This window comes from Vanellus vanellus, assembly GCF_965231255.1.
Source record: "Vanellus vanellus genome assembly, chromosome: 16".
NCBI lineage: Eukaryota > Metazoa > Chordata > Aves > Charadriiformes > Charadriidae > Vanellus > Vanellus vanellus.
Genome location: NC_138921.1, coordinates 4,217,002 through 4,240,481, shown reverse-complemented (window position 1 = coordinate 4,240,481; position 23,480 = coordinate 4,217,002). Strand labels below are relative to the sequence as shown.

The 23,480-nt window shown below is 39.7% G+C and overlaps 1 protein-coding gene across 1 annotated transcript; it reads right to left on the bottom strand.

Moving 5' to 3' along the window:
- Positions 1-608: 608 nt before the first annotated feature.
- SUDS3 (SDS3 homolog, SIN3A corepressor complex component) lies at positions 609-23,480 on the bottom strand. Its single transcript, XM_082491455.1, has 12 exons — positions 23,237-23,480; positions 21,305-21,374; positions 20,158-20,213; positions 19,691-19,762; positions 17,341-17,360; positions 16,616-16,772; positions 13,207-13,302; positions 11,180-11,241; positions 9,716-9,737; positions 9,036-9,141; positions 4,807-4,891; positions 609-1,342 (listed from the first exon to the last, which is right to left on the bottom strand). Exons 1-12 carry the CDS (start codon positions 23,400-23,402, stop codon positions 1,244-1,246), a joined length of 1,011 nt encoding a protein of 336 aa, XP_082347581.1. The 5' UTR covers positions 23,403-23,480; the 3' UTR covers positions 609-1,243.

Sequence of the window (23,480 nt, the reverse complement as noted above, 5' to 3'; positions counted from 1 at the left end):
ACCGTGCAGCTCACGCCAATGCAGTCACACATGGTATCAGTAGTTTCAGCCAGCAGCGAAATACTGGGAATAACAGAGCAATGCCAGAGTCAGATCTTTAAACATCTTGGAAGGGAGTACATTAATATCATCACTTGAGCATTTTCACTTGTGCTATCAGAGGACAAGTGTAGAAACCCAGCGTGATCTCCAGTAATTAAAATACCTTTCAAAGGGAAAACTTTTGTATAGCATTTTAGGGAATGAATGTTTCAGCTATACACTAAGAGCATGTCACTGACGCTTTCCACTCTGTACCAGGCTTCTTTGGAAGATACAACTGATCCAGTATCTTCTGTCAGCAGGATTCCAGCATGACCTGTTACTCTAAGCATCAGTGAAATTTACCTTTTACCTCTCCACACGTACGAGTGGTTATACTCACACATATCATTCACATAGTCTTGCTATCTGCAAAGTCCAGTTAATTAATCCTTTGGTTTATACTCATCTGCCTGTTTCAGGAAATCGACTTCAGCAAATAGACATACTGTTTGCTTGTTCATTGAAGGGTTTTTTAATGTGAAGAGAAACGGAAGCTTCTGATTAACCACGCGTGACTGCTTAACTACATTAAAAATCAACTGGATTTTCAGCATTTTCTAAGCTGTTCACACTTTCCTAAAAAAAAGCCTCAGCACTCAAGTCTTTAAACAGTTCATCCAATAAAGCTGATGTCATATACCAGGTATTACAGACGCATCTCTCAGCTGCAGCTGAAAGCTGGCAAGATTAATCTCCTTTTGTCCAACATCCCGAGCCTTGCAGGAAAACAAAACCAAAAAGACCGAACAACTTCAGGTCTTGACAAGCAAAGCTTCTTCCATTGGTCTGATTCAAAACAAAAACGTTACGTTGTTTTCAACATATGAGTCCCATCTACGCACCACAAAACAACGATGAAAAAAGTATGATGCCAAGTCTTCTTAAATAGTCACCCAAAATATAAAGAAAGCATACAGAAGCTTGATGCTAAATCCAGAAATAGTCCAGGGCAGTGCTTGGGTATCACTAAAGATTTAAGGACTACTGGGGATTATGTGGCCAGCCACACACTGTCTCGTAAAAGGTCATGACAGCATTCTCTGCTGCTAAGATGAGTGAACAGACTGCCATTCCTCTTTAGAGGTTTGTCTATCAGTTTAAAAAAAAAAAAAAAAGAAAAAAGAAAAATGAAAAAAAAAGACCAAGGAAGAGCATACAGTCACGCAGCTGATCGCCGACGAATCACAAAAACACCCCGCTGCAGCTGTCCCAGATAGATTCTCATCTTTGTGCTGTCACTGGTTTTCCTCACCCAGATCTGCATTTAAAAAAAAAAAAAAGGGCAGTGAGATATATTGGGGACAAAAAGGGGGAAACCCGCAATAAACAATACTTATACATATAAGTATTCTTATTGTCAGACCTGAACACCTTTGTTACTCCGGGTGCACAGATGATTTACCTTAATCCCTTCTCCCTTTCCACATTAGGCATTTGCAACCCGAGTAGAAAACGAAATAAGGTTTCTTCCTTTCTCACCTTATCTTCCTGCTCAAAACAGTCAGCAAGAAAAATTACTCTTTCCAAGCATCTTTCCAAGGAAAGCAAGTTTCCTTCTGCCACAGCTCACAACAGAACTCTGGCATTAAGCTTGATTAAAGAATAAGTCTCTCTAGATCCACAGATCATAAAGTTACCTATCCTGAGATTTGCCCAGACAAGTAACGATTAGTCAAATGAAAAGCTTATTCTGATTTTGTTCAGTGAAGCACTTCTCAAAATGTATTAAATAAGTTGCATCTGAATATAAAAGGGCGTCTTTAAAAAAAACACCTGCATGGAAGAATTCACATAAAACTTACTGATATTCAATACGTTTCAAAGGACAAATTGCTTCCATGGAGGCAGCTGCTCAGAATTTTTAAAAAATAAAAATCACTTTCAAGAAGTTTAGACCCAAATACCTGCACTTTAAAAATCAAATCTGAGCAAAACTCCTCCGCATTTTATCATTTTAATGCATTTAAAGAGATTTAAATAAATGCATGAAAAATAAAAGTTATCCAGCTCTTAGTACTAGAGTATTTTAGGACACAATTCCAATATTGCCTACCACAAAGGGCTATAAAGTTAGTGTTGGCATGCAATTTATCCAAAACTTTTTTTTTTTTTTAAGATATCACATTAGCTACAGGCCTGGCACAGTAGATTGATTTAACTATTATTTTAATTATAACTTTACTTTACTAGCAGAAGCCCTCATATAAAATAAATTTAATATTTGCCTGCATTTGTATTTCAGTTATTTCCCTAGAGAAATTAGAATCCACCTTTGCTGATAATCATCTCTGCACTGCAACATTTCCAAGAATTCGGGATGTTTCACTAACCAAAAGAATTCTTAAGTCTACAAACTCTCACCAACGGTACAGAATAACAAACATGTACAGTTTTACATTCCATCACAATACGATGGAATGGAACATTAGTTTTGCTAAACTTAACCACTTTGTTAAGTTGGAGGAAAAATAAAACTCAGTTTTAAGTGACCACACCAGTGAAATTACTTATTAACACTAAAATGTGCCACACAGTTCAGAAAAATAAAAGCATCAAGACGTATACTGAACTTGAAATTGATGTTTTAGACACGCAATGTATTTTGCAATCATAAAATAACATCTATTAATTCTAAAGAACTGAAGGAGATGGAGAATAGAAACAACCAAATCCATCTCTGAATTTCTTTTATTCCTAGACTGTAAAAGAAAAATAAGCTTCCTTTTTTTTCCCAACTTCCAACAAACTGAGATTGCTGAATAAACTCATGGGAATTAAAAAAACAAAAAACAAAACAAACAAACAAACAAAAGACACAACCCACAAAACCAACAACTCTTCCTGCATATACTGAAGGGTTTACTGCTGTCAAAAGGCAAATGACTGAACTGGTTCCACACGCTTGGCCAATGATCTCCACCAATCTGTATTTGATTCACAGTTTCGGAGGAGATCACATTAGAAGTAATAGAAATACATTCTGATAAGATCTAAACACATCAACTTTTAAAGAATTTGGGCCTGGGAAGATATTTTTGGTTTGTTTTTTTTAAGGGGGATCCATAGCTCAGGCTCTGCATAGGAGAGGCCCATAGCCAATTACAAAATTCAAATCCAGCTTAAGAAAACCAATTTAGACCTTCACATGAAGAAAGGTGCCTCTGACACACTGTTAATGACTCCCTTTCCCCAGCCATAAGAAGGCAACCATGTGCCATAATATCCCTGACGTTTCCTAGTTAAGTCTTCACTTCGAGCATTAACAGAAACACTGGTGGGGAGACACCCTGCAAATATTTTCAGTAAAGTGCCTTTGAATAACTTGACTTCCTTTAGAAACGCTAACAGCTTTTGATTCCAGTCTACAACTAGAGACCTCAAATCTAGGTCTGCCTTCTAGCTTCTCAATTCAAGCAGGAACCAGTAAGATCATAGTTTGGCAACCATGCTTCTGAAGGTGTGAGGAAGTCTGAGATGTGCACGTTGTACTCCTAAGAGAGCACCCTATCATTTCAGTATTCTCTTAAGTATTTCTCTCCCTGGGCTTTATCTCGTTGCATTGAACCATCACGGGGCAAACAAGTGCCATGCATCTGCCCCAGCCTCTCTCAAAAAAAAACCCCACAAAGCCAAAACAAAAGCTAGCGTTTCACTTTAAAGTGGAATTCATGCAGTAATAATTAACAGATTGCATTTCCTTCAGGTTTCAGGTACGATGCTCCCAAAAGATTGAGTTTTAAAGTTAACAGTAATAACTTTAATCAAATTAGCAGTACTGTATTTTTAACGCATCCTTTAGTGTGCTACTACTACTACTTTATTTAAATAACCAACCCTTGAGCGTAACAACTGTTCTTGCAACGAGAACAGTTGTGATACAAAGCGTATCCCATATGCAACTCGTTTTGTTGAAAATAAAATATTTTCCCTTAGCTGCCAAAACAAGTTAAAGTTACTTCATTGGCTGATTGAAGAGAAATGCATTCAAGTCTATGATTTGTTTCCTTGAAGTGTCTGGAATCGGCAAGCAAAGAAAAAAAAAATGCTCCCTTTGCCCAACTGATGCACTGCTCAAGCACTAAAGCTTATTTTACAGCAAGATTCACATCAGTCTTAGGCACGCACGTCTCTTATCTGCTTCTCTAAGCCCTAATCATTAGCCACAAGGAAATTGTCTCAGACAAGTGACTCACCTGCCCTGTCTCCCAAATAGGCGATGAATGCTGCCAGCTTAATTCACACCACACGTACTCATGTCAGCAGGAAGAATTTTGTCCCCTCATCACAACTAAACTTGGTGACAAAATGTTTTCCTCACCCTCTTCTGGATTCCCAATGGGATTGTTATTTTTAGGTTTTTTTTTTATTTATTTTGCATTAATAACAACTGTATGTTATGTTCTGGAAATAATGGAAATGGAACTTATGATCGCAGTACCGGTGAGATGCAGTATGTCAGTTCTCCCCATTTTTCCTGCCTGCCTAACTACTACTTGCAAAATGTAGGATCATTCTTTAGAAACGCAGCAAGTCTCTCCCCATCTCAAGAAGAGATTTCTCAACTCAGTTTTACCTTGGATTCAGCTTCTTTAGACACTAGAAAACTACACCTTGTCTGAAAACAATATTGATTTTCTCTTAGGCCTTACTAGACAGCTGTCTACCTGCCTACAGTGACTCACAGCTTTCCCCACTCCCACGAAAAACAAAGCAGCCCACTACCTCGTTGGCGCCCACAGAACTGATCACACAGCTGATCTTAGTGTTCTCTTTAGACTCGAGGTAAATCGCCTGGCTCTTGTGGTACCTGCAAAAATAAAAAACCAAAACAAACAAAAAAGAAAGGAAACACATGAAACCATTCGCTGTCCAAAGACTGAGAAAAGAAACAGTGGTAAGATTGATAAAGCTAGGATTCTACAAGGATTGGACTGAGTAAATATGAAGTTGGTCTTTCTTTCCACACCACTTTCCCCATCTTCACCACCATAGCGGTTGCCTGAATACACACACACACACTTTGCATTTCAATGATGCTTCAGAATGCACGAAGCTCGCTCCATTCCCCGTCGATTCTGTACACAGATTACCGAAAACATGTTTCACATCTGAAAGAGGCGGGAGCAGAGCACCAAGCCACAAGACAGGAGAACACTGACTGACAATAAGCCCATGCTTCAAGAGTGAATCAAACTAGCCTTCCACGTTTCAGACAGAGGATGGATTTTAGAAGGCAACTCCATATTCTGCCTGATAAAATGCGACAAGAGAAAAATCACAGATACTCAAAAGTTGTTCACATTCCCCAACACAAAATTACTAGTGCACCACCACAAAGTGAATCGTGCTCAATCACTGCAGTCTGTGTATTGCTTAAACAGAGACCTCAAATTTCTAATACTGTCTTATTTTGTGAAAATACCCAAAATGGTGAGTTATGGGTAACGGACTCTGTAAGAAGCTGTATATACCTGCCGTAAGGAGGCTGTGCCCAAGCATATCCATTTTTTCCCCTTTTAGATCATAGTTTAGTCATGCTATATATATATTTAGCCCATTCTTTATAAAACAAATTTAAAACTTCAGATTCGTAATTCTGAATTGCTCGACTTCAGTCTTAGCAGAAACATGGTCTGCGAAGGTAAGTGCTGCAAAGTGTGCTAGACAAAACTCCCCAGTTTCAGTTTATTCTGCCTAGGAGAGTTCCGTAGGCAGAACTAATTACACTGAAACAGATCATTTTTAAGTAAATAATCTTAATCAAGGGAACACCGAAATGCTTTATAGTTATAGAAGCATAACTGTGTTTCCACCTTTACCCTAAGCATGATGTGCTTCATATTTAACTGGGCAATCCAAGCTGCAGGATCACTGCACAAATTCCCTCAGTAACTACTCAGTATGCAATTCCCTGCAGTCTGATTGGCTGACAGCCATTTGTCAAAATGCAGGGATTTGCATAATCTTTACAGTTATCTCTACAATAACCATACTGTAAATATGGATGTCTTCCAATAGTTTATTCCGTAATCTCTTCCTACTGGCTCACATACTCAGAATTTTCACGCTGCTTGCCAGCAACAAGAACGATAGTGTCAGCTTTCAGCCGTCCAAACGTACTAATTACCAACGGGCTGGGCGAGGTAATAAGCACACCCTCAAATTCTGCAGCCTTTAGACACTTGTGCCCAACCATTATTCTTTCTCCTTCATTTTAACAGAAAGGGCGTCACTGGGTTCCAGGGCAATGTAATAGCAGTGATGATTTGAGCCAAAACCCTCAGTTTACTGAGCCCAGATGATCATTAATTGATATAAAGTATAAGCTGCTACAAACCAGACCTCACTAAGCTAACGCATAAAAATCTCAGTCCAGCAGTGCCCTACCGTGCCATGCTGTGACCGCTTAAGCAAGGAGAAGTGATGATCTTGACACAATCAGTGCACAAGCTTCCGAGCGCAAAAGACACCATTGCAAATGACAACTCTCAAGTGATACCTGTGCCTGCACAGATAATGAAGTAATTTTTCCACTCAAAGCCATTTCTTCCAATTTTTGATTATCAGTGAATTCCAAAGCTAACGACACAGATGAAGCTGGCTCCAGCCCCTGGATTTCACGCCACAAATTACTGTCCATCAGTAAATCTACGTTAACTGTGCACAGAAAAGGCAAGGCAACAAGTTAGTTCAGCACTTTTTCACTGAAGGGTTGTCTCAACTGCCTCCTGCTCTATGCACGCAGAGACAGGTCAGCTGAAGGCACAGGAGCCTGGTGCATCTCAGTGACACTTTCACATCTCAGCCTTTGGCCGAGTTTATATACCCACAGGGGAACAGAGGGGTAGAACCGAGGAACTTGCTTAGATGGAAAATGCAATGGAATTTCAAGTTGGCTTTCAAGAGAAAAAGTGCCAAACAACTCCTGCGCTTGCAGGAGGTAAAATACACCACAGTACTGACAACAGAGGCAAGCAAAAATAATTCCACTTTCTGCCACAAAATATTTTGCTGAAAGGTCAAGATTTTCAACTGCATCTCCATCAGAAGATTGAAAGAAATCTCTCTGCATTATTGTATGCAGACAAAGCTAAAAGATGGTTGTTTTACAGTGAACTGTATTTTAGGATCTGACGGGGGGGGGGGGGGGGCACGGAGCAAATTGACTGAGGATAAAACACTGAAGTCTAACACTGGATCCATCTGAAACTCCCTATACAAAGTCTCCACTTCGGAGAGATGGTTGTGAATTGTCTCTGAAGACCTTAGGGAGCCCATTACTAGCCTTAAACATTCACTCTTTTGAGATAATGGTCCTTCGTGGCTGCTGTCAGGAAACATAGAAAGCAGTCACTCCCGAGCTATCAGTTTTATTATTTCTAGTGCACGCCAGCAGCTACAGCCTTGATACACCTTAGAAAAAAATTACCTTCCAACTATCAAGAGTTACTTCATTATTTTAGAATACCAGCTACTTTGCACAAGTATAATTACTATCAATCAAAAAAAAAAAAAAAAACTAAGCAGGATTTATTACAGCCCAAAACTGTAAAATACTTATCTTAAAACAGCATAAGAACAAAGGGGACAGGAAAGGCAACAGCTGTAATTCCTGAGAGTGAGACCCTCACGACAACTGAATTCAGCAAGATCAAAATGTCTGTTAGTGTTGTATGTCCCAACTAGACACCTTTCAGTATGTGCTTTCTGAGAGATTCATCTGGGCTCACTGTAGCTTTCCCAGTTTTAAATTCGGTGGGAGCCTGGGAGCTTTACTGACAGATTACTCCAGAGTCCACCTTTCATTTTTTCATGCTTAAAAATTCTGAAGAACAGTTTATGCATCCAAATATATCCTAGAGGATAGTCACTTTACACAAAAATAAAATTATGAAAGCAAAGAAAGAATTTCATGAATTTCTGAAATAACATGTAGCCTGTTCAGCTCATGTCTGCTTTACGCTTGGCAGAAGTTTAAGCTCCAGGCAGCAGCTTTTATCAGAGTTGTATACACTGAACCCTCGATGAGACTCCGCTGTCAGAAGACTAGCAGAAGGAAAACCTGACCAACTGTACAACACAGCTGTTGTGTAGAAAACACACTTCACACCTATCATTTTCCGTGATAAAATTACAACCTTGTCACTTGTTATTTTGAGCCACCAGAACACCAAAGTAGGCTACAAATAAGCATATGACTTGCAAATTACTTTCTGCTCAAGGAGTGCTAGATTGCCCCCTTGATTATCCAGTTTTGCATGTCTCACAGATTAAGTTTAAGACCTACTAAGATTGCTCTGCAGAATTTAATATTTTCCCTGCGTTTTGCGAGGTTTGCACAGCTATATGCCCATAAAATTTAACAGAGCTAAATCCAATCAGCAATTCTGAAGTTGCTTCTCCCATGTGGGTTTGATCTTTAAAGGTTATTTGGATTTGTTATTAGAAACATTTTTCATTCTGCTCATCTGGTGCACAACATTTCTTCTGCCACCTTGTGGAACCATGGGCTAGTGTTCTACAAAACACAACACCAGGACTGTGAATACTGCCGATACCGCTGTACCCGCTGTCACAAGGTATCTCTATCCTAGCTGACCAGCTTCACAGCTACCTCACACTGCGTCTGCTGGTGACTCTCTTACTTAACACCAGGTTTGACACAAACGTTTCCCAAGTGTCACAGTGTGCACCACTGACTCCACATAAAAGATTTAAGTCTCCTTTTATCTGAGCCAGTAGTTACTCCTGAAAGCCTACGAGGTCTAAACACTCCATTATCACTTCTGATTTACCAAGGACACAATGATCAGCCCTTGGAGGAAGCAGCTAACCTCTGCCCAAAAAACATTTAGTCCCTAAATTCTTTCAAAGCAATTTCTCTCTGCAGCCTTTGTCTCTTCACTACACAAGGCTCAGACTGATTAAAACAGAAATTTACCAGGACTTACCATCTCTTATCATAATAGAGTTTTCCATCTTCTATTCGGGCTTCAAACCGCTGTGCTGGAGACTCTGCTGGTGTAGCTGGGAGGTGTTCGGGAGAGGAGGGAGAGGCTGAGAACAGGAGAGAGACTGTGTTTAAAGACTAGCATGTGTTCACCGCAAAATAGCATAACTGACTGCAGAATTACAATCAATAACAACATATTAAGCAGAAATAATATGCACAGAAAGCTACAAGCCTAATTTCTGTTAGAAAAAATACTTAAGCAAGTTAGTACCACTCTGTCTTGAAATAAAGCATACGGATACATCTAGAGAGCCAAAAGCATAAAACCCTACATTCTCAATCCCTCCATCTACCTGACAAGCAGGCAAGTTGCCCAGATGCATCTGAATATAAGGGAAAAACCTCTCTACACAGTTATTGTCCAATGACCAAATGTTTCAGCCACTAGAGATGAATATGCCTCCCTTCCCATCCCCAAAAAACTTCAGAACAGACGAAGAGACTCCACACAGCACCCATTCGCCACAGTAGCTACACAAAGAACAGCAATTACACAGTCAAAACAATTATACAGTCAAATTACACAGTCAGCAATTATACAGTCAAAAAGCCTACAAGATAATTCTCTGTTCAAAACAGCATGACTGCAAACAAGTTCCAATCCAACTGTTAACTCACCTGGTCTCTTGGGTGATTTAAGCTACATGGAAAGAGAGCAAAGAAGCGTTAGAGATCTGACATGAGCCATAGAAGTCTGCAGTAATAATCTCAGATAGTCTTACTTTCCGTACTCTAAATGGTTTTATTTTAAAATGCACTGTTAAGTGGCATAACACATAACCAGAACAACATGCTATAAACAGCCAAAGGTGTAGATAATCAGTATCACATAGAATAGAACAGAATGGTTTAGGTTGGAAAGGACCTTGAAGATCATCGAGTTCCAACCCCCCTGCCATAGGCAGGGACACCTCCCACTAGACCAAGTTGCCCAAGGCCACATCCAGCCTGGCCTTGAACACCTCCAGGGATGGGGCCTCAACAACCTCTCTGGGCAACCTGTTCCAGTGCCTCACCACCCTCAAAGTGAAAAACTTCTTCCTACTGTCTAATCTGAACCTGCCCTCTTCCAGTTTAAAGCCATTCCCCCTTGTCCTATCGCTACATGCCCTAGTAAAAAGTCCTTCCCCAGCTTTCCTGTAGGCCCCCTTTAGGTACTGGAAGGCCGCAATAAGATCTCCCCGGAGCCTTCTTTTCTCTTCTCCAGGCTGAACAGCCCCAACTCCTTCAGCCTCTCCTCACAGAGAGGATCGTCCTCGTGGCTCTCCTCTGGACATGCTCCAGCAGGTCCATGTCCTTCTTGTGCTGGGGACTCCAAGGCTGGATGCAGTACTCAGTACCTTGTGTATCACGATACACAAGGTCTCCAAACTGAACTTCTTCAGAGCATTCAGATAATCCACTAAAACAAGTCAAAACCAAACCCATCTAACACATTATATTCCTTGAATATGTTCCAACATTTCTCAGGGTACACAAAATACAGAAGATAAATCATTAGAGACATCTCAAGAGCTGGCACAAAAAGCACGCTCCACTATCATCCTCAAAAGCCTTAATGAGCAGCATCTATTATAAGAAATTAGATGAGCCTTAATGCATTTAGCAAGAAAGCAATAGGTTAATCAAAGCTAGAAAAAACTATAAACATACACACTGCACCCTATGCAGTTTGCTGAAGTATTGCGACAGTGGGGAGAAAAAAACAAACCCTAAAACACGCCACCCCACCCCATGCTAAGGCCTAAACCAGAGGCAGCCTGTGATCTCACAGAAAGACGTGTTAACATCTGTTCAGCCAAGCGGAGGAAGAAAGAAACTCCTTAAGATAGCTCATCACTTGGTTCAGACAAAAGGTTACATTTTTAGATGACAGTAATTTTAATTACATTAATTAAACCTATTAAAAGGGAGGAGATACCATCTTGCTAAATCTTTTATTGTTATTTCAGTAAGCCTGCTGCGATGAAACAGTCCCACATACGAAAAAGGAACATAAACCAGAGAGCTTGGTTCTCTTCAGGGGAAAGCATTAGCTTTCTCTTTAAAACAAAGAAATACAAATCAAGCTATGATCCATACCTTATTCAGTGTTCTCAGGTCCTCCATTATTTGCTCATCTGTCAACAAATAATTTAGCTGAGGTATCCAGAATTAAGGTTCCCATAAGCTCTTGACAAGCAAAGCTAAAAATCAAAGGCCAATGACATTTCACTTCAATAAACGTAAGCCAAAAGGTTTCTGTGAAGTTGCATAAGATTTTAATAAGCATCATACTTGAGCTTTTTTTGTCACATGAATTAATACAAGTCCATCTCCACAGAGCCTCGTATTTAGCAGCAAATAGAGTGCAAAATCATTTTAACTTATTCAGACATAACCATCAATGAAAAACCTTTAGTGCATTGACATTTACTTCACGGAGGCATCAAGCACTAGTGTTTTTGGTAGTTTCCATCTTGCATTTCTGCAGAGTACAATCTGGGAGCTGAAACACAACAGACTTGCTTCAGATTTTGTACAATGAAGCCGAATCCCACCCAAACCTAGGAAAAGAAACTAACCATTTTGCAACTCAGTACACAGGAATAGAGAGATAAGGAGAAGAGGGGAAAGCCCCACCAAAAAAAAAAAAAAACAACTCCAAAAAGAACCAGCAAATAAACCCAGAGGCACAAAACACATCCTTGTGTGGTTGAGGATAAATAAGAGCCTACCATTCACCTGACAACAAAAGCAAAATCTCAGAACACAGAAGTTAGTGTGTTAGAGCCTTACTAGAGCTCCACTGCCATTTTGTGTAGTTTCACAATCGCATCTTCCTACTGCCCTTTTCTACTGCTCCTCTGTCACTTCCACACAAGAAAAACCGAAGCGCACAGAAGGAAAACAATACCCAGACAAAGCAGTGAACCTTCTCTACAGCTTTAATCTACAGTGGTTCTTCAAAACGGCTGTTAAGTCAAAAGTATTCAAAGTATTAAACTAAAGTTAACAATTGCCAGGCTGCATGCTAAGGATTTTGGTTCTGATGGACCTTAATCCTCTCCCCAGTGAGGGAAGGCAGACAGCGTTTCATACTGTGGCGGCTGTATCATGCTTTATTAGTAGGTCATGTTTACTGCAAAACTCATTTATTTCGGATGACATAGGGGCACTAATAAATAATATTTTTTTTTTCCTGAAAGAGTGAACACAATCTCCAACCAGAAAGAGGTTAATTAAAACTGGAGATGTCTGTGACCATCCCACATGAACTCTTGAAGTTCCAGGTTTGATACTGCCTTCAGAAAAATATGAGTCACTCGGAAGTCGTAAGATAAGTTTTTTTTAATCTGATTTAAGCCATACAAGTTTGGAATCTCAGAAGCCTCTGCAAAGCAAGTACCATTGCCTTCCTTTCCAAGTAAATTTAATACACAAATAGAAAAAGTGCCTACCATCACAGAGGAGCTAAAACCAAATTTCCAGAAGCCAAGGAACATTTTAATTATGAGAAACATGCAACAAGGCAGAAGGATTACATACACGTGTTTTTCTCTCTCTCGTGATATATAAAACCAAGATGGATTTTCATCTTCTTTTTTTATTCAAAGAACAAACCTAGCATTCCTTGCCTTTGCTATGCATCTCTCTGGATTAGAGATCTGACGCCTTTATCAGAAATGGAAAAACTAGTTTGATATGACAAATACGATCTTTCTGGCAAATGTTTTGTCATATCTTGAAATGAGAAAAGCTTTGGCTCATGTAAAAAGCCATTTACTATCTATAGAATCAATTACCTCAGCATTTATATATAATGTTCTTCTAAAGTTTTTCCTTTGTACAAAAAATTGCCTGAAGAAGTCAAACTATTCTCACTGACAAAAAGAAAAAGTTATCTCATGCCACCGTGAAGTTAGGATATCGAGGGTTCTCTAAAGACTGGTTGTGTTACGGGAGTTTAATCACACATTATACACGCCAAATTGTGCTTCAGTATTTCCTAGATTAAAATCTGATCCTAGCACCTCATTTCATTTTCCTTCCTGTATAAAACAACACAGACGCAGGTAGCATGCTGACTTCAAATACAAGAGCCCTCCAATGACTCTGTAAAAGGATATCAGGGGCAGGTTTCCTCCTCTTGTCTGGGATAGGAACTGGATCGTTTGGTCGTCGCCTCAGTTTCCTTGTCATAATAGGCTTCACTTCCATTGAATCTGCAGAGTAATGAAGTTGGAGAGCTGGTAAGACCAGAGGCAAAGGAGCAAGAAGCAGCAGCTTTCTACGCAAGGCACAAGGAAAATAATCTTTCCTCTTTCATATAGAAAATTGGATATTTTTTTTTTGGCAATAGCTTCCAGCATCCAAGCTAGAACTGCTGACAGCGAATACAAGTTCTCTTTCATTCTAGGTCACTGTTCAGTGACAGCGTTGCAATGCCACGGTTACAGCTTTCGTGGGCTGGAAGTGGCACAGTTGGTTTGGGGCATTTTACGGCTCCTTCAGGTACAGATAACAAGCACAATGATGCCGCAAGGATTCAGGGCAAGTTTCTTTAATGCTAACGCTATCTGCTTTTGAACAGGTTATTTAAAAGGGAAAGTTCATGGAGTTCTTTGCTAACAAAACTTGGATAGTTAATAGCATGTAAAACATCAGCTACAAATCAGTTGCTCTCTTTTTCTTGTCTTCAAGATGGAAAAATAGCTTTGTCAAAGGAATACAGATAACTACTGCATTCAAGACTGAGACAAGTCTACTGGAGCAATTTTAAACACAAATAGTATTTAAATTCAGATTATCTAAAAACATTTCAAATTATGATTAATGAAATGAACCTAATTAATAACATGCAGAGCAGCAGCTGACAAGAAATAAATTGTAGCATATGCACTAGGGAAAAAGAAAAAAAAAAATCTGTTTAAAATTGAAACACAAGTCTCATCACCAAGTAATTATCTGAAATTACAGTTTGCCCAAATGTCTACAGGTAGTCTTAACTGAACTACTTAAACTCTCACAAATCATTCCTTAATTTATGAAGATATCTTGTACTGATAGGCAAAAGACCACATCTTAAATGCTAAACTTATCATCTCACCTCTCTTTCTATGTGCTGAGAATTATTTACTCATCTATAAGTACACCTGAATCACATCCTACGTAACACTTAAGCCTGTGAAGCCTCTTTGGCTCCCCCTAGACGCTAAAACCTTGAGCGGCTATGCACATTAAAAATACACCAAATTACTTTTCTCCTTATCTCAAGAGTGATCAAGGATGACCATGCTACATATCGAGGGAATAAATATTATGATAAAAGCTTTAGAAACAAGAACAAAAAAATCAAGTGCCACCCACCGAGCGTACGCCAAAGGAAACCTTATCTCCAGGATTCAAAGATGAATTTGAAAACCACTGAACATTAACAGCCCTGCAGACACTAAAAACGTAACCGACTGCGTTGAGCGTAAGCCATTCTTCTCATTTGTTAAGACCAATTTACAAGAGCCTCAGAAGAGGGGTTTGAAGGACTTAAGGCGATATGCAGCCAAGTCAAGAAGGCTTTTCTCTTTTCTAAAAATTAGTTTCAAATAAGTTGTCACAGAGCTGTAATCTATATTGCTTAAGATGTGAATAAGGCAGAGAGATCAATTTTCTTCTCTCTTTACCTTAGCATCCTGTATCTTAAAATTGTGACAAGTCAGCTGAAAGTCAGCACCAAACAAGTTTTCAGAAGAAAACAGAGTTTGACAGTCTTACATTTACTGTTAAACGTTTGAAGAACTTTGAGATTCTCAAGAGATTCATGAAAACTTATAAAGGAAGTTTTGAAGAGCCGCTAAAGCTCAAACAGATTTAACTTGAAACACAGTCTTGCATGAGGCTTAATAGTTAAGAACCACACGATACAACGCTCCAGAACAGGAGGCAGCTATTGCAACCTAATGAAACCGCAACACTCACAGACGAGCCTGTTCATCAGGTTGCTAACTTGCATCCTTGTATACTCAAGGATATATATATATAAACTTCCAGAGGTTTTAAAAACCATCCAGTCAACATCAGTTCCAGTATTCTTATTTCTTAGCCTCCAGCACATGTTCACAATAAAACCCTTTACTTCTAAAGAAATCACATTGCATTTCTGCAAGTCTGGAAGGAAGAAGATAAGGGCGGGCTAACACACACAGAATGGATCTCTTCTCCAGTTACTGACACGTCTTGTCCTAGAGATATATTTGAGGAAATAGCTCATCTCTTCAGCACATACAACAACGGGGGGACACATTACCCTGAAGAGGATTAATCTGGTCCCCAAATCAGACTACTAAATACTTCTTTTTACCCCTCCTCAGTCTCTCTTTAACTCTACAAATCCAAATCCTGATGCTAACAGCCGTCCCACTGCTAGAGAAATTGGATTCCTTCAGATTCCTGGAACATTGGTATGCAGATTTCCAGAGGTTAAGATCTGGTTGGATCCTGATCCGCTAATGAAAATCTGCTTGCAAGATTAGTACTGTATCCCAACTCAGCACCGAACAGGCACAGGATAACAATAGGAAAGTTAAGGCTAAGGCACAGTTTGTAAGATCAGACTAGACTTCAAACTAAAAAAAGAGAAAGGCTAGAGAAACAGCATAGCTCAAGGTGTTTTCCAGACCTGATTAGCCCTAACAATTTGTACAAAGGACACTCTTGAATATGTCCAAACAGGTTTTAATTCTCCCTTCTGAACACTAATTAAATTATTAGCTTACTTAACTTCTGTAGGTGCTAGGCAAGAAAGATGTAAAAGGTCTAACTCACGGACAGGCCTCAGCAACTCAATCAACATTATTTGTCCATGGAGTGAGGGAGTTGCTCTTAAAAACAGAATCAAATCAGACTTTTGGTTCAGTATCACAGCAACACAATTTGTGAAGGAGGCTAATTACCCCTCTACTTAGCTCCACCACGTCAATTACCACAAAGAGCATTGCCACGGCACCCAAAAGTACCAACTGGCCTCGTGAAAGAAATCTGCCCATTTCATGCCCATTTTCCACAGTCTAGACACAAATGTAGCTCACATAGCTATTTTTCTGGCTGTATGTAGCATATTTCAACCTCTACTGTTTGCCTTTCTTCAAGTTCTCAACCACCCATTACTGGATTAAAAGAGGACACAGTTTACAACCTGCCACCGCCAGTTAGGTTGATATTGTGGCATATCTCAATAGTTTTATTGCTGGATCACAGGAACTAAAGCAGCCCTTTCCCAGTTACAAGAAAGTCTATCTATTCTGCTGCTTCACTGGCACTATTGTGATTCAACTGTTAGTAACTCAGGTCACCGAATTTTATTAGGAACTGCTTTCTTCATTAAAAGACCACCAATTTGTGTTCTACCACCACTGGCATTTGGAAAGCTTTAAAGCCTTCACACTAGCTGTCTCTATAAACCAGCATTGCTGTCTTTGTATCTTTTTTCTAAGCAGTAGCAGAGCGAATAAGACAAATGACAGATGCCCGTCTTGTTTTTACCTCCCGTTAATTCCATGGTTAGCTTTTCATTCTCAATCATCTTCTTTTTCTCTTCCAATTCTGCAATTAAATTTTCCTTAAGCTCAATTTTCTTATCTTCAAACTCCTTTGCTGCTGCCTTCTTTTCCTTGACATAATTTTTTTCCACTTGATCTGTCTAATGCAAAGCAAAAGAACAAGAAGGTTACCTATGGAACCATTGACTCAAGTTAATGATATCATAACATCTTCTTTCAACTGATGTATTGATTAGCTTTTCAGTTCAAAACCATTGCCAGTTCTAGAGATTATCAATATTCATAATCAACAGAAAAGCATCTAAAATGCCTAAGTAAGCAGTACTATATTGGCAAAAGATTTAATTATGTTTTAAAAAGCGTTTTAATGTTGCATAACATATCAAGTCTCTAGCAGAGAGCTCTTCAGATTTAAAAACAGCACTCTCATTTACCTTAAACAAGCTTTTTAAACAAGCCAAATGCACAGCCAGCATAGAGCAGAACAAGAGTAAATGTTTCTTTTAATTCTATTTTAATGACAAAGTCCAGAAGTTACTTCAAGTAATACCAACAGTAGGCTGTACTACACCTCAAGTGTAATAACACTAGCTAGAGGAAGAAAATGCCTTTAAACCTTTTGGGAAAATAAGTACTAGTTGATGAAACAGGAGGTTTATACCTCTTCCATCTAGTTAACATATATTTTGATAAATTAAGAGTACTTACTTCCAGCTGGAGGAACAGTTCTGAAAGACAAGCAAGACTTAATTTATTATCTTCAAAAATGCACAGAATGACTTCCCTAACATTTTAAGTCATTAAATATTGTAGCCAGGAAAGGTACGTACTCATCCAACCTCTACTCTTACTTTGCAGTTTTATGCAGTTTTCAGCGAAAATGAAAAAGAAAAACGATGAAAAAAATCCACGAAAATACAGTGTTAATTGAAGTTTTCTACAGATTTGCACAGCTTCCACGGCAGTATTCCGTACTATTCAGTTCAGCTATTGTTCCCAGCAGTACTAAGCATATAATCCATCTTTCTTCCAGTTTAATCACAATCAATTAATACTAGATACAAACTTCCCAGGCAGAAGCTTGAAACATTTAACAGAATGTATGGCTGGCAAAAATTCACAGTTTAAGCCAACTTTCATGAATTTCAGCAGTGACTGGTACAGAAATAATTCTGCAGCTGTTAGAAGATTCATCTACTTAACTCACATGTTTTCTCAGGCATAAACAGCCTGAAATCAGACACAAGCAAGGAAATTGTTGCTTTTCACTGAAGGTTAAGTTCTAACATATGACAATGATTAGTTCAAGTCAGACCTATGGGTGAGGCGAATGGATTTCCGGGTGTGAAATAGCCCTGCTACTGATGTTTGTGCAATTCCTAACAACTTGAAATTAAGCAGGATGGGATCCTTCCTGTGTTTCCTGGAGAACATAATGCCCCAAATGAAGTTTTTACTCAAGGTAGTGGCAAAAACAGCAAACTAATGCAACTGATCAGTCCTCAAGTCACCGTGTTTCACTGGCATATTAAGCTTTGGCAATACCTGAAATAATAAAAACTTCTGTAAAGATCACAGGTTTCAAATAGGTTTTGGAGAAGACTGTAGTAGCAACACCACCACACTACTGTGTCTTTTTAAAAAAAAAAAAAAAAAAAAAAATTGAAAAGCAGCAAAATAAAAACCAAAAAAGATAATGGCCCAATAAAAATCAAACCTTTTGCTTGCTCTACCAATTGAGCATGGAAGCAGTGTTATGTAAATCTAAACTCTTGCTTTAATATCTGTTAATTCTCAAGAAAAAAAAAAAAAACAGTAAATCTAAACTCTTGCTTTAATATCTGTGAATTCACAAGAAAAAAAAAAAAAAAAACACCAAACAGCAAAGCCTCAACATGGGAAGGATAAACATAAAAGACTATTCTTCCTGTAGTACTAGGCAGTTAGATTTTTTTATCATAACATTGAAAGTTATCACTATCTGCCCTCCTGTGGAAGAAATATGTTGCTGCAGCACTGGTCTTTGCCAGCCAGTAAATACAAGTCTGCAGTTAGTCTTAATTTTCTCAAAGCAACCCTGTGCTACTAGAATGCAGCTCTAACGTACATGAAATTCACCTCAGAAGATGACAAGAAGTAGTCCAATTCACTTAGAGTCCTCAAGCAAATCCTTTACCATCCCAAGCACTTTTAGAAAGACAGTTTATGTTATTCAAGGGTTGGAGTATGTTAGCCATCACACCGCTGCCACTGCCTCTGTCATATTTCCCTTAGTAACGGCCCAGGCGTTACAGGACTCATCCAACTTTTCTAAAGGAAGAACAGCTACATTGCTTATTTCCACATCACAGCTTCTATAAAAGGCCCTGCTTTAGTATCCAAGATAAGAACCTACTGAAAAGAGAACGAACAAGAAAGAGGGAGGGCAAGAAAACAGATCTGATTTTGAAGCCATTTCCCTGCAGTAACACAGTAGAGGCCACCTGGATGGGCTGAGCGCTAGGCACTTTAAAAATTAACTTTGGCCTTCACTCCTGAAACAGAGCGTCAGAACACATTCAGTGTCACAGCTATAGAGACTAACAGTTCCAGCAGCAAACCCTCTGTATTCATCATTCCAGGGCACAAAACAGATCTTTGGGAAAGCATGTAGTCCTAACTTTCCATCCCTGCACACCAAAAGAAACTGTGCAGCTGAAGGTTTCAGAAAAGTTTCACAAAAGAACAAGCCAAAGCGGGAGACTGTAGGTTAGGTACGCTGCCGGATAAAAATGAAACAATTTTTTCACTAGCACTGTTCCACACAAACAAAGACTAAAACTGTTTATTGGTGTTTAGTAATCAGTCAGCTAACAACATTAAGGAGGGGATATCAAGACAGATCCCATCATTCTTCATGCACTCTCAAAAAAACCTACACTACACCCTCGGAAGCAGAAGAACCCTTTGCTCCAGCAAGTTCTTTTCTTTAAAGGTCAGAATTACCGTTATTTTTCTTCAAGGTGTTAGAAAAGACATTAATGTAATTTGTACACAGCGTCTTAGACATTTGGCTTACCTGCATTTCGTATCCTTTCTTTGTACTGCTGGTCCAACTTTTTCATTCGTTTCTGATATTCCTGAAGAGTACCTAGTTAAAATAAATTGTGGATCTCCACTGGAATTTTATTTTTTCCAAGTATTGAATTTTCTCAAGGAGCCATACACCACTTGAAACAAATACTAATATCCGAAATACAAACCCTATAGTTCCAGTTTGCTTATTTTGATAAGCACATTCCCTATTTTTTCAGAAAGCTGACTACTCCTTTTAAGAAATGCTTTAGTACACACAGGCTTAATCAAATGCATTTAGAGGGAAAAAGGACGGAAAGTGGCTGACGTTTTTCACTCAGCAGCATGACTGAGAGCCAGTATTCAGTGAATGATGCTGCTTACATCTTTCAAAACCCTCATCCTTCTATGACCTTTGAAGAGTGCTGAAAATTGTTTAGAAGAAAAAAAGCTACCCCCTTCAAAGCTTACCTTCCTGCAATTGTTGTAATTGCCTCTTCAGAGATGCCAGTTTGTCCTGATACATCCTGCAAAGATAGAGAATTCACAACTGTACTTTGAAAAACAAACATACATCCTTTATTTCACCACCTGTTTAGGTTATAACGCGTTTACACAGGATTAAAAACTTTTCAGAAGAAGTTCAGGGAACAAACAACAACTAAAAGAATATTATTCAAATGAAAGGTTGCTGTTCTGTCTAAACCCCTGCCACGCCACTGGCTTTACAATGCACCCAAACCAATTACTCTGGGAGCAGTTCAGGGTAAAATAGGATATTTATTTATTTAAAATGCTGAAATCTAAAATTACATTTAGATCTACAGACGCCAGAAACTTTAGAACAGAGTTGTTCTGCCATTTTGTCAAGTCTTAATATTTGTGTATTAGTTCCCTATTTAATAAAACAGAAGGCATTTCCTCTCATAGATGTTAACACTATAAAAAAAAAAAAAAAAAAAAAAACAAAACCAAAGTCTACTCCTGGTGCTGTTGAAAACTTAAAATCGTAGAATGATTAGAGTTGGAAGGACCTTAAAGATCATCAACCTGCGTTTCCCTTCTCACATATCTGTGGTTTAACATAGGCCAAGTCTTCCTGACCTGCATAAAAAACATGTCTCTGCCAGTAAGCAAGAACACAAAATACTGCAAATACACCTAAACATCAAGGGAAGCTATTTCAAGTCTCCAAAAAGCCTATCGTCTTGGACAGGACTAGCATTCTATTGTTTGAGGGATTTTAATAGGCATCTTGCTTATTCCTTGGCTTAAAGTAGATCCTTTATTTTATTGAAAGGATGTGTCTGCAGCAGGGTTCATTTGCAGCAAAACTCAGCTGCTCCCAGAAACTCACACCTATTTCTTTGTCCAAAACAGTAGCAGTACTTACTTTTTGAATACGTATAGAACAGAGAAAGTAACTGAGGAGAAAAGAAATACAAGTATATGGACTCATTAGCTATTACATTGGACCAGGCATTTAAAAACTACAATCTTGGCCCAAAACATTGCAAAGTTTTATGCGAAAAAAAAAAAACAAACACAAGAAAAAACCCAAACCACACCCCAAATAAACAGAACACTACCTTACTTCTGATTAGAATGAGTTACTTACTGTTCTTTCATTTCTACAAAGTCCTCTTCCTCATGTTTTGCCAGGTCAGTTTCACTGGCATCCTCTGTGTCTAAATGAGGTAAAGAATGACTTGTTAAAATTGAAGAAGTATTTTAAAAAAAACAAACAAACAAAAAACAAAGTAGCAAATTATTTAAAAACAAACAAACAAACAAAAAATCCCGAAACCTCAGGCAATTTAACCTCAAATACACAACCAGATAGGCCTCTGGAGGGATGAATTCAGAAGTTAAATGAACCATCTCATCTCTTAACTGCAACTTAAGCTATATAAATCCTCTGGTAGTTTTGCAATGAAGCTTACATCAAGCCTAAACTTCAACTGCAGCTACTCTAGTACTAAATTTCTTTCCGGTTTAAGACAAGTTCTACATTAACACTCACATATACAAAGGCAAGATAGAAACAGTCTAAAGACTGAAAAACATTTCACAGATTTCTTCCTACAGTTTTGCCCATGACATAATATACTGCACGGAAGACAATGAGTAAAACAGCTGTAACTGGGTCTGCATCTTGACCTGAAACACTCCAAAACAAGAATACCATGACTAGACGCTGTTAGGGTTGACCACAAAGGTCTTGCTAAAGATAACAAAGTTATCTGCTGTGATCTGAACTTGACTTCTCAGGTAGACATTGCACAGAAGTACTTAAACATTTATACATAACAAAAACCAGCACTAACACAAAGATAGCCCCAATTTTATGAACAGATAGTATAAACCATAAACAAATTAAACTGGTATGGAACCACTAGTTTTCTGCTATGCCTTTTCAGGCTTTTGTTTATAAGACATGGGTAGCCAAGAATTAATTACCTTTCCTCCCCAAGGAGAGGTCAGTGCCTCCAGGCTGGAGTTGTGGTAGGCAGGGTACAGCTGTAAAGCCTAAACTACAGCTACGTTACCCACATATGGACAGGGGACACCAGACCCTTAACTCAAACCTTTCTCAGATTTTTCTTAAACTATGAACAAATGCCTTATGCCTACATGTATTAAGACAAAATTCAACACACCAAAGATAAAGCAAAAAGTTTTAACTGAAAGAAAAATATTTGAATGTCTATGTCACCATAAAGGATTTCCACACTCCTGTGTGCAGCCACAGAGAGCCCCCACTGACCAGTACGCCATCATCCTTTGGGAGGATCTACAGGTTTGGCTCTAGCGCCTTTCTCAATTCATCAATGTACCAGACATGATGGAAGACTCCGGCTGACACAGCAACAGATGCTGTCAAAGAGTCAATCCTCATCTCCCTTATTTGTTATTTTATGGGTCCTACGCCCCAAAATACTCTGGGTTTTACTTCCATTTCCTCTTCACTGCTTTCCTGGCGCTTCTACAAAACCCCTCTTTCCTCTAACATCCTCTTGCATGCCCTAACTTCTATCCACACTTTCTTCTACTTTAACTGCCTCCTTCTCCCTTACCCCTTCACACCCCAGAAACACAACCAAGCTTCAAACACCGGATTTCTCCACTATTTTTACCCTGTTGTCCCATACGCTCAATCCCACCTCCTCAGTGCTCTCCCCTTCTCTCACTGCCTCTTCTTCACCTGGGAAACCACTTCAGTTCCACCTCTCCATCGGCTTTGCTTTTCTCTCTTCCGTAGGGAACCCCAGCAATCTAACCGGCCCGTTTTCTTTGCGTTTTCTTGCTGCTCCGCACCACTTTTGCGCCAAACCCGACCCAAGCCCTTCTTCCCCACTCTCCTCCACCTCCTCAGCGCTCCGGTCCGCACCAATCCCCTTCTTCAACCCACCACCCCGAGCACAGCCCCACCATGAGCCCCAGGGGCCCCGCTTCTCCCCCCTGCCCCACTCCCCACCTTCCCAAGGCACCAAAGCTCCTCCTCGGCCCCTCTCCAGCCCGCTCCGGCCCAGCCCGCCGCGCTACCAACCTTCATCGGAGTCGCGGGCCCGAGCGCTCCGCTCGCCGTCCTCCTCCTCGGCGCTCTCCAGCTCCTCCTCCTCGTAGTACTCGGGGCCGGGGGGCATGGCGGTAGCGGGCGCCCCAGGCGGAGCGGGGGCCGGCGGCGTGGCAGACACCAGCCCGGCCGCGCTCATAGCGACGGGACGCAGCTGCCGCGGGCCCGCGCCTCCGCCCGGCGCTCGGCAACGGCGCCAGGACCCGCGCCGCTACTT

What these genes read in the sequence shown, in the direction of transcription:
- SUDS3 (XM_082491455.1), bottom strand. Translation starts at nt 23,402, where the DNA reads ATGAGCGCGGCCGGGCTGGTGTCTGCCACGCCGCCGGCCCCCGCTCCG. An exon ending in ATTACAACAATTGCAGGAAG is followed by an intron (nt 19,763 to 20,157) that starts GTAAGCTTTGAA and finishes TATTTTAACTAG; the next exon opens with GTACTCTTCAGGAATATCAG. An exon ending in CTCTATTATGATAAGAGATG is followed by an intron (nt 4,892 to 9,035) that starts GTAAGTCCTGGT and finishes TTATTTTTGCAG; the next exon opens with GTACCACAAGAGCCAGGCGA.